Source organism: Hyposmocoma kahamanoa, unplaced genomic scaffold (assembly GCF_003589595.1).
Source record: "Hyposmocoma kahamanoa isolate Upper Pololo Valley unplaced genomic scaffold, ASM358959v1 215, whole genome shotgun sequence".
NCBI lineage: Eukaryota > Metazoa > Arthropoda > Insecta > Lepidoptera > Cosmopterigidae > Hyposmocoma > Hyposmocoma kahamanoa.
Window position 1 is genome coordinate 2814072 of NW_020653736.1, and position 15010 is coordinate 2829081.

Here is a 15010-nt window from a genome sequence, read left to right on the forward strand (position 1 = left end):
TATGATTGTGTTGCGTTATTATTATTATACTATACTTACACAAATTTTTAGAAGTCTGATCATGTAGATAACGTTTACCAATTTGTTATAATATTTTGTGTATTGTATGTGTTACGTTTAAAAACTTGATTGTTATATAATTTTAATGCTGACTGTACTTTGAGCAAAACATTCCCGTAATGTACATAATAATGATGCTGACAATTTTCTAGTATTACTTTTCTGCTACAACGACGCTATTACCCTTCTTTGTGGCTTCGTTGAGGTTGAGTAAATGGAAGAGAAATAGGTATAGTGAAATAGCATTGGAAATAGAAATAAAAATATTTATTTTACCTCTAGTGGAGTGGTGGATTGTATTGTACAGATGTAGATAGTTTTTATTAAAATTGTTATTAATATAATTTATAAAATGATATCAAAAATTATAATGTATTCAAATTATCTTTTGTTTTTCTTTTTAAATAACCATTAACGCAACGAGATTGGCACAGCACATACAGCTCAAGACGTAAACGGCTAAATAAAAAATACATAGCCTTAGAAAAATAGAGATTATGATTTCTTTAGATCATGACTACGATTATTATTGTCCAAATTATTTGAAATGGTGGAAATTTAAAAAAAAAACGTGAAAAAAGCAAAAATGTGGGAAAAATTTAATTTCTTAACAAAAAAAAAAATAGATGCCCATTTAATCTCCATTTCACCTGATGGAAAGTGACGAAGAGGGCGACGATGCAGCATGCACCTAAAAATGGCCCAAGTTATAGCGTTCAGGGCATAAAGATTACTCCGTAGCCGTTCGCCATATGAATGTGAAATATTGAAATATCCACAACATGGGGGTGGAACCCTAATATTATTTTCTATATAGATAATTTACCCACGATTGTCACAAGAGAAACAATATAGCTTTTTAATCTAGACACAACATATCCTGGTTTTTTAGTCTAATAATAGATTACTTTATAAAGGGTACTTAAATCTAAACTTACGTTGTTTTAGCAGTTTGCTAGTCAACCGCGATGTCAACGACCTCGCGTTGACGCCTCGTGATAGGGAAGGGGTCGTAGGTTCACTGACCCTTAACATGGACAGTAGGACTAAAGACGAGCGAATGGTTTTTATATCACTCGACACCCTTTATAACCGATTCCAAAAAAGGAAGTTTTCAATTTGACTTCTTTTTTGTATGTTACGAGTTTACTCCAGCATTCGTGATCCGATTTCGATGTTTCTTTTTTTGTTGGAAAGGGGGTAATTCTATAGAGGTCCCATTGAAATTTGAAGATAATATTCCACTTCTAAAGGCGGCAAATTAGGGGATAAATTCAATAAAACTTGGCAAACATATGTAGGTCATTCCACTAACTTTGAAATCGGTTGCTTGCATAACAAAAAATATTTTTTTTTATTAATTTACTTAATTATTCTAGTTTTATTGCTACCTCTATGGCCGAACGGTTCGATTCTCGGGCCGGGAGAAATAATTGTCTACATTTATTTATCTCGTGAGTTTGGGTGTAATTTGTGGTTGTCTATGTGTGTGTCCAAGGCACCCGCGATACAGGGTTTCTCTAGTGCTGGGCTAAGAGTGTGTGCGCGTTATTATTATTATTTATCCCTTAGTGGTTACGTTAAACCTCAATTTACATTATCGAGGATTGCCCTCCATTCCGTTGGAAGCGAGTTTTTGTAACCACAGCATAATGAATTTTATCTCAATAGTGTAACATACAAACTAGATAGGAGCAAATAAACAGGCCTATAGTATCTAGTTTTAGGACTTCATTACGCTATGTAATGTACTGTATTTAGTAGCCGTAGAGCTTCTTGTGAATGAGTTCGTCTAGGGAAATATTGCCACCTTACCTAGATATCTCTGCCGCCAAGTTGTAATGTGAGTATTAGTTCCTTCCGGTTTTGAAGGGTAAGGGTGGTGGTGATTTTTTTATTTTAAAACCAAGTAAGTGGGCCTGGTGGTAAACGACACGCCTGTTCATAACAGTTGAAGTGCCACTCAGAGTTTTAATTCGCCAAGACCAGAGGGGCACTGCCACTGCGCCCGTCACTCTGAGACATAAGTTGACGAGTCCCATGTGACGATGATCATGTCTTAGAATGACGGGCGCAGTAGGCAGTGTCCCTCTTATCTTTGCGATTTAAAACTCCGAGTGGCACTGCCACTGCTGTGGCGCACAACTTGTTCAACGTGTTCACTTGGTTTGGTGATCAGGGTCATGGTCCGCCACATTTCACACTTTTCCAAGGGTTGTGAACCTTCTTTAACACGCAGGTTTCATCAGGCGACTTCCTTCACCTCTACCTAATTGAAAAGAACGCATTCTCCCTGTTGCACTAGACAACTTTTAAAACCTGTACCTAGCTAATATTTGTTTATCAATGGATAAAGATACTGGTTTGAGATGAAAGTGGAAATGATTACAGAGTATTTGAGATTTTATACATATGTATGTACATAAAAGGAAACCATAATACCTTTGTGCAGTATCAATGACAAAATAGTATGAACGTATCTATGTAATAGGCGACTTATACATATATAAAAACGCTAAAAAAGGTTGAATTGTGATAACAATGTTCATATTAATATCAACCACTGTCACATATACCAGAACGTTTAATTTGAAAAAAGAATACCTTCAATAATTGTCTTTGATTTTCTGGTATACCCATGTGGTCAGTGTTTATTTTATAATATAATATGAACATTGTTACCATAATTAAATATTTTAGAGTTTCTTGATGTATGTCCATGAAAGAAAGAAAAGAAATGGAAAACAATAGTCAGTTTGAAATTGAATAGGGATATGTTTCAGGTACACCTCTAGTAACTGGATTACAGTACAGTTGGTAGCATCGTATATTATCTTTAATTGAGGGTGTACTGCCTGCTGCAACCTGTCTACCCTCTTTCTTCTAGATGGACTGCATGCGCGAAGTCGATATGTACATATAACTGCTGCAGTCAACACAGACTTGAAGCAATTATCGCCGCGCGTCTATTTCAGGGGCTCAATGTATTTGTTGATGTCCTATTGGAAGATGTTAGACTTGGAGTTTATCACTGTATTCAGAAGATTTATGATACCAATCGCTGACTTTACTTTTTATCAAGGAAACGAACATATCGCCATTAAAATCCTCAATTTTAATTTGTCAATAAATTCACGTCTGCCGTCTGTAGTCCCCTTAGACTATTCCTTTATTTTTTTCCATCCTCTAAGGTAGTCACCGACTATACTTTGAGTGCGATCAAAAACGTAAACAAAGGTGCCATTATGAAAAGAAATAATTTAAGAATTATGCAAATTAGGTATTACCATCTGTCGAAAAAAAGTTTCACCACCGTGTTTTTGTTTTACCAAACTTTCAATTGTTAAGTTTTGCTGTTACTACTAAAGAAAATGTTGTTTCAAACATAAAAAAATCATGTTTTTGTAAGAATGCTACTTTTGATTCTGGGACTGACATTGGCTGCTTGCAGAAGTCTAAACTCAATAATAGAAATAATTTAAAATCTGCTATGGAAATTAGGCACAGAACGATGATTCCCACAAGCTTGACTATTAAGGTTCTGGAATACTCAGGATATAGTTTAAGGGTATAATATAACAAAAACAAAATTTTGAATTGCACTAAAGAATTATAATTGTCAGTGATCTCGTTCACAGTGGCCCACGCACCTGGGGGAGGCAACATGCTAAACAATATTGTACTAATTTAAATTAAAGTTCAATTTGACTAAGTGGAGATCTTAATGGATGTTGTTAAAGCCTGAGATTGTTTGTTTTGAAACTGACTTCAAAAATGACATATTTTGCTTTGGTTGTAATTTAGTTACATTAGAAATCCTTTTTGTACCAAGGTCAGTTAGAAGGGAAGAGAATATACAATACAATAACAGTTACTGCACAGGGCAAATGAATGGTATATAATAGTTATTTCATGATTAGGTACTTATTTCTTACATTTCGGTGGGTACATTGTGAATCTGTTGTTGTCACAGGTATTATTTTATGTAAATTAAGATTTCAAAATATGAGGCACATTTGCATATTGTGTTGTGAGTACTGCTATATGAGAAATTAGACTTGATAAAAGAAAACTGCGAAAAATAAGTTACGATTGACCTCCCGTCCTTTGCAAACATGATTCAAACATTCACAACACAAAATACAACGCAAATCAAAACATAATACGACACTACAACTACACACTATGAATCTTTGTGTTTATTATAAAATTCGTCTAAGTACTTTTTATAAGCAGCTTGGTTCGGCCACAGATATGACGCTTGCTGGTTTAGTGGACTTTGCGTGTTAGGCTCCGCAAGGAGGCTCTGGATAGACAACAACACCGTGCGTACGTCATACAGAGCTGTCCACTTGTCCTTCAAAATGTCCAAACATATTAAACCACTTGTATCTACATTTGGATGGTAGCACGGAGTAATGAATTTCACGACGGGTGGCGCATAAGGGTACGAATTAGGGAACTCCAGCGATAATTTGTATTTGTGTCCCGCGTACACAGTGTCTTGAGGTCCGTTGATGGTCCCTATCCATTTGAAAAGATTGTCGCTCTCGGGGAACGCGGATATACCTTTATCAGCACACCGCATTAGCTCCATCAACTCTTTTTGCAATCTGCCAATAAACAAACACTTGTTACCTCCAAAACGTAGGCAAACAGAGGGAATTATCGAACGCATTTTCGGATAACTTACCTTTTGCTGACTGCATGATTGTCCTGCAGTTTTATCGTGTCCTCGTTTTGTTTGGCGGGATTTGACGATGAAGCGTAAGTCGGGTTGATATTCTGAGCCATAATAGGACGAGATAACAAAATTTTACGCCACCAATTTTCTGTTAACAACAAGACGAGTTTCTGCGATTTCAAAAAGCTCCGATTTTATTGGATATCGGTTCACTTTTGACAGCAAACGTAATGGCGTCCATCAACGTAACACACCAACGCCATCTAGTATGCTAAGACGGAGCTGTCTTTAAAGAAATAACAAATAACGTTACAGCGCTTTTCGAAGCACATTATGTAAATTTTTGAAATTTTATTGTAAAGTGGGATTCGCATTGATTATGAACACAAATTTCCATAGAAGACCATTAAAGCGTATAAAATAACTTTATACAGTTCGTAATCCACGGTATAAACATTTAAATAATAATTTCATAACTACAACAGCCTTTCACTCAATTGTTGAGACTGTGTTAAAAAGTAAAATAAAAATTTGACTTTCACTTTCTTTTCGCGAGTTTATGCTCACTTAACCATGAAATTAGAGATCAGCGACACAAATTGAAGGCAAAAAGAAAATCCATAAATCTATTTAAGGCCCTTCTATTTATTGTTACGATTAGTATTGAGTAAAAATTCAGTGAAAAATAGTGAAATTATAAAGCAATAATGGGTTTTAATGTAAGTAGATATTGATTATTAGATATAATTAATAATATTGCAAAAAACTATTCAAAAATAACGGTTGATTTAGAGTTGAAATAATTATGGGTCAGGAATGCAGGATAATGTCTGCCCCAACTCTACCGGATGAGTCGCAAGGATTTTGCGTTCTTTTCCATTCACTCAATGTCATACGACGTAAACATATAGGCGTGTTTACTGTTTCCCATAATTTTAATATATTAGCGAATTGTGTTTGCTTAATTGCATCAAGACGACGTAAGGATTATAAAAATGCCTCATCAAGTATATTTCGAAGGCCGTTACATACCCGAAGTCTACTGCGAAAACGTATCAAGTTTGAAGGAGAAAATTTCGCAACAACATGGTGTTTCTGCTGAGGACCTTTACGTGACTATCAACGGGAGGGTTGTATCTACCGATTTACAATTGGAAAACCATGAAAATATTATTCGAGTGTTTACAAAACTCGTTGGAGGTAAAGGAGGGTTTGGGTCTATGTTGCGAGCTATTGGTGCACAAATTGAGAAAACCACCAACCGTGAAGCATGTAGAGATCTTTCTGGTCGTCGATTGCGTGATATCAACGAAGAAAAGAGGCTTAGGAAGTGGTTAGAAGGGCAAGAAGATAGAGAAAGGGAAGCAGCAGAAAGAAAACAAAAGAAGCTTGAACGGATACTTGCTGAGCCTAAAATTGACGTCAAACTCAATCCTGCTTACGTCAAAGAGAGTGAGGAGATACCAGAACGTGTAAGCGCAGCTGTAGATGCTGGATGGCAAGCGGCTGGAACATCAAATGAAAGTTTGAAACGTAAAGCAGAAGTTGAAAAACCCAAAGCTAAAAAGAAGAAGTTATGGATTGACGCAGACTTGTCTGACTGCTCTTCACTTAGTGATGATGAGGATGATGAACCCGAGAAGCCAAGAAGGGGGCATGCCACCTCAACGGATAGTGGCAATGAGTCTGACCATGCTTCTGAAGCTAGCAGTAAAGTGTAGATTAGATATATCTCTTTTGCGTTTATGTTCTTATAAAAAAATATTCTCTACAATCTTTGTTCTTCTTATTGCATAGATGGCATACAGGGAATGAATAGTAAGTCGTGCAGGGAGGCTTCTTTTGTGCACCCTTGCAATCTTCGTAAAGGTCATTGTTGCAAATATTAAAAATAAAGTTTATGTTTACAAACGTTTGTGTTTACATGATTTCAAAATGACTGTAATTTTTTAATCTTAAACAATTAATAATTTTAACTCGGACATGGAATGGATATTTTAAATATTTTGGAAATGATTAACAATTTCAAACAGTGCACCTTTATAAAACTGTAATATTATTTAAGTTATTTGCGATGTCAAAACAATTAAAGAAAAAAAATAAAACTTTAAAAAACATGCCTTGTTATAATTTTTCATTGAGAATGACCCTTAACTAAAGAGTGAGTAAAAAGGATGGAGTGACGATGAGGTGAAAGACGTGTTAGAATTGTAGTAAGTGTCTGGCTATGGTCTGCCTATCCAAATGGGAAAAGGGCGGGAAGCCCTTTCTTGTCAGTTTGAGTCTCAAGTTGACGGCAGTGGCAGTAAGATCTTTGCGATTTAAAGCTCTTGAGTGGCACTGCAACTATTCTGGATAGGCGTGTCGCTTACCACCAGGCGCACGACTTATTCGTCCCATCATTTGGTATTATAAAAAAACATGTAATTTCGCCATTATTTATTTATTCTATTTTTTTATCGAGTTCTTAGGTTTTCGCGATTGTTACACATAGGAAATGAAACTATTTTTCCAGAATTAAATAGCGTATATTTGTTTTTTCAAACAAACCGACGTTTCGGGCCCTCAACTCAACAGTCGAGACAACCGTGACCATGGGACCTGTAAAGGGACCGATTTAAATCCGAAAAAATGTTTCATTACTTAAATTCCATTTTTGTTTCATTATTGGTTTTATAGATTAGTCCTGTAAGATTTATTGGGTATATTAACATTTCTATTTCGTTTGATGCTATTCAGAACTAATATTGTAATAAGTGATACATTTTATAAAAATATTATACCTGGTGGCTTTGTCTAACTTATGTTGCTCTTTGGCTAAGTGAAATAAATTGACTATTCGCGTACGTCATTTCTCAACAAAACGCCTGCAAAAAATGTACAACAAATTTGTACAATTGTAAATAATTATAAAATGTTGCTATCATTTTTCAGACAGGTGTTTGGCGGGCACTCGTGCTGCTGTTACTAATTGGGCTGGTCTCTGCCCGGCCACAGGATTTTGAAGACGATGATGACAGCAGGCAGAGCAATGATAGGAAAGGTATTTTGACTTTGTGACGTCAACAACCTCATACATTTTTTGTTTTCTCTACACTATTAAAACATATTATTATATAGAAATGTAACAAGCCTTTTTTTGAGTTGCACTTTTGATAAATCCAATTATCCAAAAAAAAATTCAGATGACGTATCGAGGGTCCAGATCAAGGTGTACCGCGGCCCTACTAAGAACGACGGCTACGCTCCCTGGGGCTTCTGGGTCAAGCAGCCTTCTGACGATGACTAGAACCTCCGTTTAGTTACTGTAATCTCTGCGTAACGAACAGCATAGCAGATGTTAGTGTATAACATCTTAGTATAAGAAGTTAATTTTAAGTAGTAAACTTTAGTAACTACGTAATATCATGTACGTATTATTAAGATAAGATTTTTTCGTTCTCTAACCTACTATTCCAAACCGTTACGAAGGCACGCTCGTTTAGCAGATTGTATTATTTTATTAATCTGCTTTATTGATAGAGTTGTATGTTATCACTGTTATCAGTATGATTTGAATATCGTTTTGATTCGTTATGACCACAAAAGTGTTTGGGCAATTTTTTCGTAATTGTATTCTTAGACTATTGCAAATTTTTTATAAGGCGTTATTTCATGTTATAAGCCAAAGAATTATTTTTATTTAAGATTTTTCGTAACGAAAACGTTATATTGTTGATTTGTTTTTATTTAAAATAAACTCTACTTGTGACTTGTCGTGTCTTTTTCCCAGTATGGTTCGTGTTGTATATTCTATAAATGACTTTTTATATAATGTTCCAAAGTAAATAAACGAATAGATATACTTGGGGGTTTGCCAGTTGTTCCGACTTGCTTTGCGGATAAGTTTGTGTACCTACACTTGCTAGCCCCAAATATTAAACCTTATAATATGTAATGCTCTTTTTGGATTAAACAGATGGCTGCCTAATTTTTTTAAACCGACTTAAAAAAAGGAGGAGGTTTTCAATTCGTCTGTTTTTTTTTGTATGCCTGTCACGCGATAACGGCATTTTGAACCGATTTTTTTGGAAAGAGGGTACCTTAGACGTGGTCCCATTAAAATTTTAAAAATATCCACACTTGACAAACTAGTGGATGAATGATTTTTGAGGTCGGTTTTTTATGATATCAAGTGACGGGACGAGAAAGCCGTGTACCTGGTGATAAGCGACACCCTCACCTATACTTGGCGGCAGAAATAGGTATTTATTTATTTTCCAACCAGGAAAAATGCGGGTTTAGATCATTTTATGTTAAAGATTAACAAAAATAGAATATCTGCGTCTATTGCAGTCCTTAACACATCTATTACAGACCATCAGATGGTACTACTTAGTTTATCTAACTTCTCGTCTCCGGCAAGCTGCTCATTAACTGAAATTGTAATCAACTACGAAAATGCCTTAAGCAGGCTAAAATTGTCAAACATAGCAGAGTTATTTTTACTAACGGACCCAAACGAAATAACGTATCTTTTGATTAGTAAAATTACAACCGCACTTACCGAATATACTAAAATTTTAGGGATAACTAGAAGTAAGCGTATAATTAAGCCATACTTACAACCAGTGTTGGGCGTTAATCAATTAAATTTCAATCAGACTAAAAAATCAATTCAATTGAAATCAATTGCAATTAAAATCAATTGCAACGTCGCAATTAATTATAATAAATTGTTCTAAGAAACAATAGAAACTAACAATTAAAACCGAAGCTCTCCCACCCCCTAACCCACCCCCGAACCCACCCCCTAATCCTCCCCCTAAACCCACCCCCTGCCCCACCCACCCACTCACTCCCCCACTCACTCACCCACTCACTCACCCATATGCCCTATAAATTTATCATAATTGTCAGTTTTAATTGTTAATCAAAAACATTGAAAAGATTGCAAATTGATTAATTGTTATTTGTAGATATACGCGATTAACGATTGATTAATTGTTAGTTGCGAGAACCGCAATTAACAATTAATCATTTGTTAATTGTTGTTACGCAATTGACAATTAATTAATTGTCAATCTTTAATTGCCTGAATAATTAAATTTTGCCCAACACTGCTTACAACTATGCAAAAACAATTAAAATTTCGACCCTAATAATAAAATTCTGAGCATAACATATCGGAGATATGGGAACTACTGTAATGGTCTAATTAAAAAACTCAAACGCAAATACGAACGTGAAAAGTTAACTAAATCGTGTAAAAACTTTAACTTAAACTTTATGGACTACTATTAACGAGATTATACAATTTAAGCAAATTAAAACTACTGACACCAGCCTACTTTATATTGCTGAAAGACCAACTATCTCTGTTAATAATGTAAACGACTGTTTTGCCAGTATTGATTCTGACTTGGCCGAAAAAATTATAGCTAACAACTCTGTTAAGCGCCTCTCTCTTCTACCAAGTACAACAATCTCACAAGTCTCCTCCTTCTTCCTTTCTAGATACTGGGATCCCGATGAAGTTGACCACAGTCTTATGAATATCGAGTCTAATAGTGCTCCTGGACCCACCCAGCACTATTAGAGTACCTTAGACTTCTCTAAAAAGTTACTTGCGATATATCCAATACCTGTGCCAGTTATCTGTCATTTAGCGAATCTTTGTTTTGCGCAAGGTGTATTTTCCAGAGCTCTAAAAAATCTATTGTTACACCTGTGTACAAGTATGGAGGAAGGGGCGATGTCAATAACTACAGACCATCTTAGCTAAGACACAACTTGGTGTCCGAAAACACTTGTCTATAGAAGATGCTGTAACTTCCCTGGCGTCACAGATTATTGACAACCTAGACAATGGGCAAAAATGTTTAGCAATCTTTTTGGACTAAAAAAGGCATTCGACACTGTCTCTGACCTCATTCTTGTAAAGAAGCTTGAAAATATTGAAATTAGAGGCAACTCTCTTGCTCGCCTGCAAGAATACCTAAAAGATCGTAAACAAAGAACAAAGATAGGCGGTTATATGAGTAATGATTTTAATGTTACGTTTGGTGTACTTCAAGGGAGTGTCCTCGGTCCAACACTATTCCTTACCTATATAAACTACCTATGTAATTTAGATACTAGGAAGGTTTTATTAAGGGTGGTCTCTTGCGATGATGATACTGCCTTAGTATTTTCGGGTAACACTTGAGAAGAGGTTCATAAACATGGTGAAGCAGAACTGGCCAAAGTTTCTCAGTGGACCTTCTTACACATAAACCTTCTTAACATCTAGGTACTAGAGTTTCGTTGAATATTGTATTAATATGAAAAAAATCGTGAATCAATGTTTTTTGAATCTAAATCACTTTATGTTTTTCCAAACAAACCGAAGTTTCCGGCCCACGGTCACGGCTGACAATAGTCCGTGACCCGTGACCGTGGGACCTGTAAAAGACTATAATAGTCAGCTGTGACCATGGGACCGAAACGTAGGTATGGTTTAGGTTCGAAAAAAAAATTTACCAAAGTGTAGCAACCATCAAAACATAGGCTTATAAAAAAAATTCGGTGCGTTACAGTTGTGTTAAGAGTCTATACAACCTTCAATGGCTTTGAGTGATTCAGCATAACAGTGAAAGTGTTGGAGCAATTTGGAAAAAATATATAGTATAAAGAATCAGTACAGAGTACTAAAAAAACTGACTTGAAAAATTATTCATCCCTTGGTTACCCTTGGAGGTGGATTATTTTCTCCAAATTTAAATAGGACCACTCCTGAGGTACCCTCTTCGCAACAAAAAAGAATCATCAAAAAAAGGTTGGAGTCATCGCGTAACATACATACAAATAACCTGACCCCCGGTTAAAAAAATCGCTCTCAAAAGTCATTCATCCTAGAGGATGAACCACCCTTAGAGGTGAAATATTTTCTACAAATTTAAATGGGACCACATCTGAGGTACCCTCTTTCTAACAAAAAAAGAATCATCAAAATCGGTTCACAAATGGCGGAGTTATCGCGTAACACACATACAAAAAAAATACAGACGAATTGAGAACCTCCTCCTTTTTTTGATTCTAAAAATTTTCGCGATAGAAAAAAAACACAAACTTGCCTGCTTTGAAATTTTACAAGAAAATAACTGTATCCAATAGGTACCAACGGTTTTTTTTAATATCAACTGAACTAAATAGAACAGTGAACTATAACGATATATATTTTTCAAATGATTATAATTTCATTTGTTAAAAAATAGTTCAGAAATAAAGTAAGTGAGAGGGAGTGCCGCTCGACACTGGCAAAATGAACCGTATTAATACGGGAAAATGGTTGAAATTGGATTCGAGATGAGATAGTATCGACATCAATTTTTTTTTATTGAATTGATATTCAATTATTTTTATGTGAAATTACTCCACTAGTTTATTAATACAAAGTTTTTTAATACAAAAAATAAAATTATTATTATTAATACAAAGGTCGAACACTCAGAAAAAATTCCTTCGATCGCTAAAAGTATGCTAGAAGTGGCATACCGTGGCAGACGCTATACCAACTAAGTGGTATCAACTCTTAAGTTAGCAATTAAGACCAGGGTACAATACAAATTAACAGCGGACCCCACGCTAAGCTGTAGGCTTCTATCTATCGTGAGACCTATAATGGCAGCTTCGAGTATATAACCAGAAATAGAGACAAAATGTCATTTAATTTGTTTGAAAACTATTTTGCCAAATCATTACGGTGACAACTGCGCATCGGATTGGCCATTCCGAATTCGAAACAATTGGCGGACGTCGTCAATTGTTTCACTTTAAATCGACTAGTTTAAAAAGCTTTGTTATAATGGAAGAAAATTGAAAAATTACATATTTAATATTTAATTACCGATGAAATGTGATTCCGTTTGTTTTGTAATTAGATGTTTTGCTGTTTTTCCCACACCACTGAAAGGAACAGTCCTCCATTGTTACAGTGGCAGTGGCCCTCAGATCTTTGCGATTTAAAGCTCTGAACGGCAGTGCAACTGTTACGGACAAGCATGTCGCTTACCACCAGGTGCATAATTTGTTTGTACGTCCCGTCACGTGGCTTCATAAAAAAGTTAAATTGCAGGAGTTACTTCACTTTTATAATATATTATTAAATGTGTAACCATTAAGCAAAGAAACATGTATTTTAAACACAAATATTGGTCCTAGAAATATGTTTAGCCATCTTCTTTTTCTCCTTTTTCTTTTCCTTCTTTTTTCATCTCGATCCTTACAAGAACCAGAGTCGGTTAGCATTAAAAATGTAAGTAGTCAAAAAAATTAATTAATTATATTGACAATTAATTTTTTTGGACTACTCACGCTTGACCAAAAAAATTCGTGAGTGTGTGTGCGCGAGTTTGTGTTGTAGGAGTATATACCAGCAATTGAAATTTATGCCTATTTGCTGTAAAAAAAATTATATAAATTCGTTTATTACATACAGGACTCGCAAACATAGCCGCTGCGACCCATTACACGTCCCTGCAGACGGACATACGTAAAACAAATGCGTCTCTATTTATTTAGTTAGTAGAGAACACAGGCGGAGACTGAAAAGCAGCACAATGCTGTGGCTTCGTCCTTGTCATCACTCATTGCTCATAATTTATTAGTAAATAATATCGTGGGATTTTCTATGTATAGTCATATACACAAGATACCTGCCCCCCCAAGCCGACTTTGTCGACCTTATAGTTCTGAGTACAAAAATGTGGAGAAAATTGTTAAGCAAACTTAATCTTTAACCTGTGAGCGGTAAAATTTATTTTGGTATGACTCTCTGGTCGTCTCATTGGTGAATGACATTTTAAGAAAGTTTTTAAGCGAATGTGATCTTTAACGTATGGCTCTTGCTTAAATACAGAACACAAATTTCAGTCACCTTTGGTAACGCCGTCGTGGCCAAGGGGTATAAAGACTGCTTTGCAAATTGAGGCGAGCAATGGTTCGACTCACTTTAAAAATAAAATATTGTTCAGTTTAGTTTAGTTTAGTTTATTTCTCTCAACATTACAAATTTAATACAAATACAAGTGCATGTCATTTTATACTGCTCTTCGAAAAGTGAGCGTCAGTTTACAAAATAATGAACAAATTATTATATAGTAGTGAGTCATAACAATCAACATAATTAATTAAACTAATAAACAAGAGAATTAAACTAACAATGTCAAGTGTATACAGAAAATGTCATTATGGATTCTTAATAACTAATAAATGCATATTACAGTATAATAATACGGTGAAATATCAAATTCATTGATAAATATAATAATTTAATTATTTATTAAGTACTTTGAGTGTACTCTGATACTGAGTAAAGGGACTTTTCCAATAAAAGGTTCTTCAGTCTGCACCTGAACGTTTCCTCACTACATTCGTTTTATAGTTCGGCAGGTAGGTGCTCATAATAGGTCGGTCCTATATCCCGCAGGTTTTTTTCGTGACACGGTACTGATCGGAGTTGTCCCGCACGACATAAGCACCCACCCATCGTTTCCACTCGCCCAAACCGTGCTAAGTGTTTCCGTGTGAACATAATGACCTCAAAAACATATCGCGAGTGGGTCATTATTCGGTGTACACTAAACAGCGCCTTGCAGGATTGCCTCTGGGTTGGTGGGTGGATGGGTGGGTGAGGAGGCTAACTATAGTTCGTAACGCTCGCTTTTGTATACGTATTACCCTGTCAGCGTCTGTCGAATTGCCCCACAGAATAACACCATAATCATAGTTGAGTGGAAGTGTGCAAAGTACGCATGCCTCAACGCATTACGGGACACCAAGGGTTTTAGTTTACGCAGAGCAAACACCGCACCACTCAGCTTATCACATAGCGTGTCTACGTGTTGTTTCCAATTCATGGTAGGATCCAACGTAAAACCCAAGAATTTGCATTTGTCACTCATCGGAATAGGACACTGGATACTCACGCTCGGAACGCGCCTACACCAGAGAAGAACATGACATTGATTTGTTTAAGTTGAGAATCAAACCATTAACTATGACTATATAATATTGTTTTTTGTTTTTAACGTCTGGATAGGTGTAAGGAATGTCTAAGAGTCGTATTCCAGAACTCTACTCAATGCTCAAGTCAGGATTTGAGCAGACTTGAGTATGATTTCAAGCACTGGAAATACGACCCTAATGGCAAGGACTTGAGTATGATTTGCAGTGCTCACTGCAATACTCAAGTCCTGACTTGAGTATTGAGTAGAGTTCTGGAATAGGACCCTAAGTCTTGTTCAT

The 15010-nt window shown here is 35.8% G+C and overlaps 2 protein-coding genes across 2 annotated transcripts; one reads left to right on the forward strand and one right to left on the reverse strand.

Annotated features, from left to right (window-relative positions):
- Nucleotides 1-3650: 3650 nt before the first annotated feature.
- On the reverse strand, nucleotides 3651-4938 carry LOC113227752 (ubiquitin-conjugating enzyme E2 C). Its single transcript, XM_026460744.1, has 2 exons — nucleotides 4754-4938; nucleotides 3651-4673 (listed from the first exon to the last, which is right to left on the reverse strand). The coding sequence occupies exons 1-2, from the start codon at nucleotides 4852-4854 to the stop codon at nucleotides 4244-4246; spliced, it is 531 nt and encodes a 176-aa protein (XP_026316529.1). The 5' UTR covers nucleotides 4855-4938; the 3' UTR covers nucleotides 3651-4243.
- Nucleotides 4939-5638: 700 nt separating this feature from the next.
- On the forward strand, nucleotides 5639-6819 carry LOC113227774 (replication stress response regulator SDE2). Its single transcript, XM_026460779.1, has 2 exons — nucleotides 5639-6492; nucleotides 6534-6819. Exon 1 carries the CDS (start codon nucleotides 5740-5742, stop codon nucleotides 6463-6465), a length of 726 nt encoding a protein of 241 aa, XP_026316564.1. The 5' UTR covers nucleotides 5639-5739; the 3' UTR covers nucleotides 6466-6492; nucleotides 6534-6819.
- The last annotated feature ends 8191 nt before the right edge of the window (nucleotides 6820-15010 follow it).

Coding starts and splice junctions, on each gene's coding strand:
- LOC113227752 (XM_026460744.1), bottom strand. CDS start 4,854: ATGGCTCAGAATATCAACCCGACTTACGCTTCATCGTCAAATCCCGCC. Junction 4,674..4,753: donor AATCATGCAGTCAGCAAAAG/GTAAGTTATCCG, acceptor GTTTATTGGCAG/ATTGCAAAAAGAGTTGATGG.
- LOC113227774 (XM_026460779.1), top strand. CDS start 5,740: ATGCCTCATCAAGTATATTTCGAAGGCCGTTACATACCCGAAGTCTAC.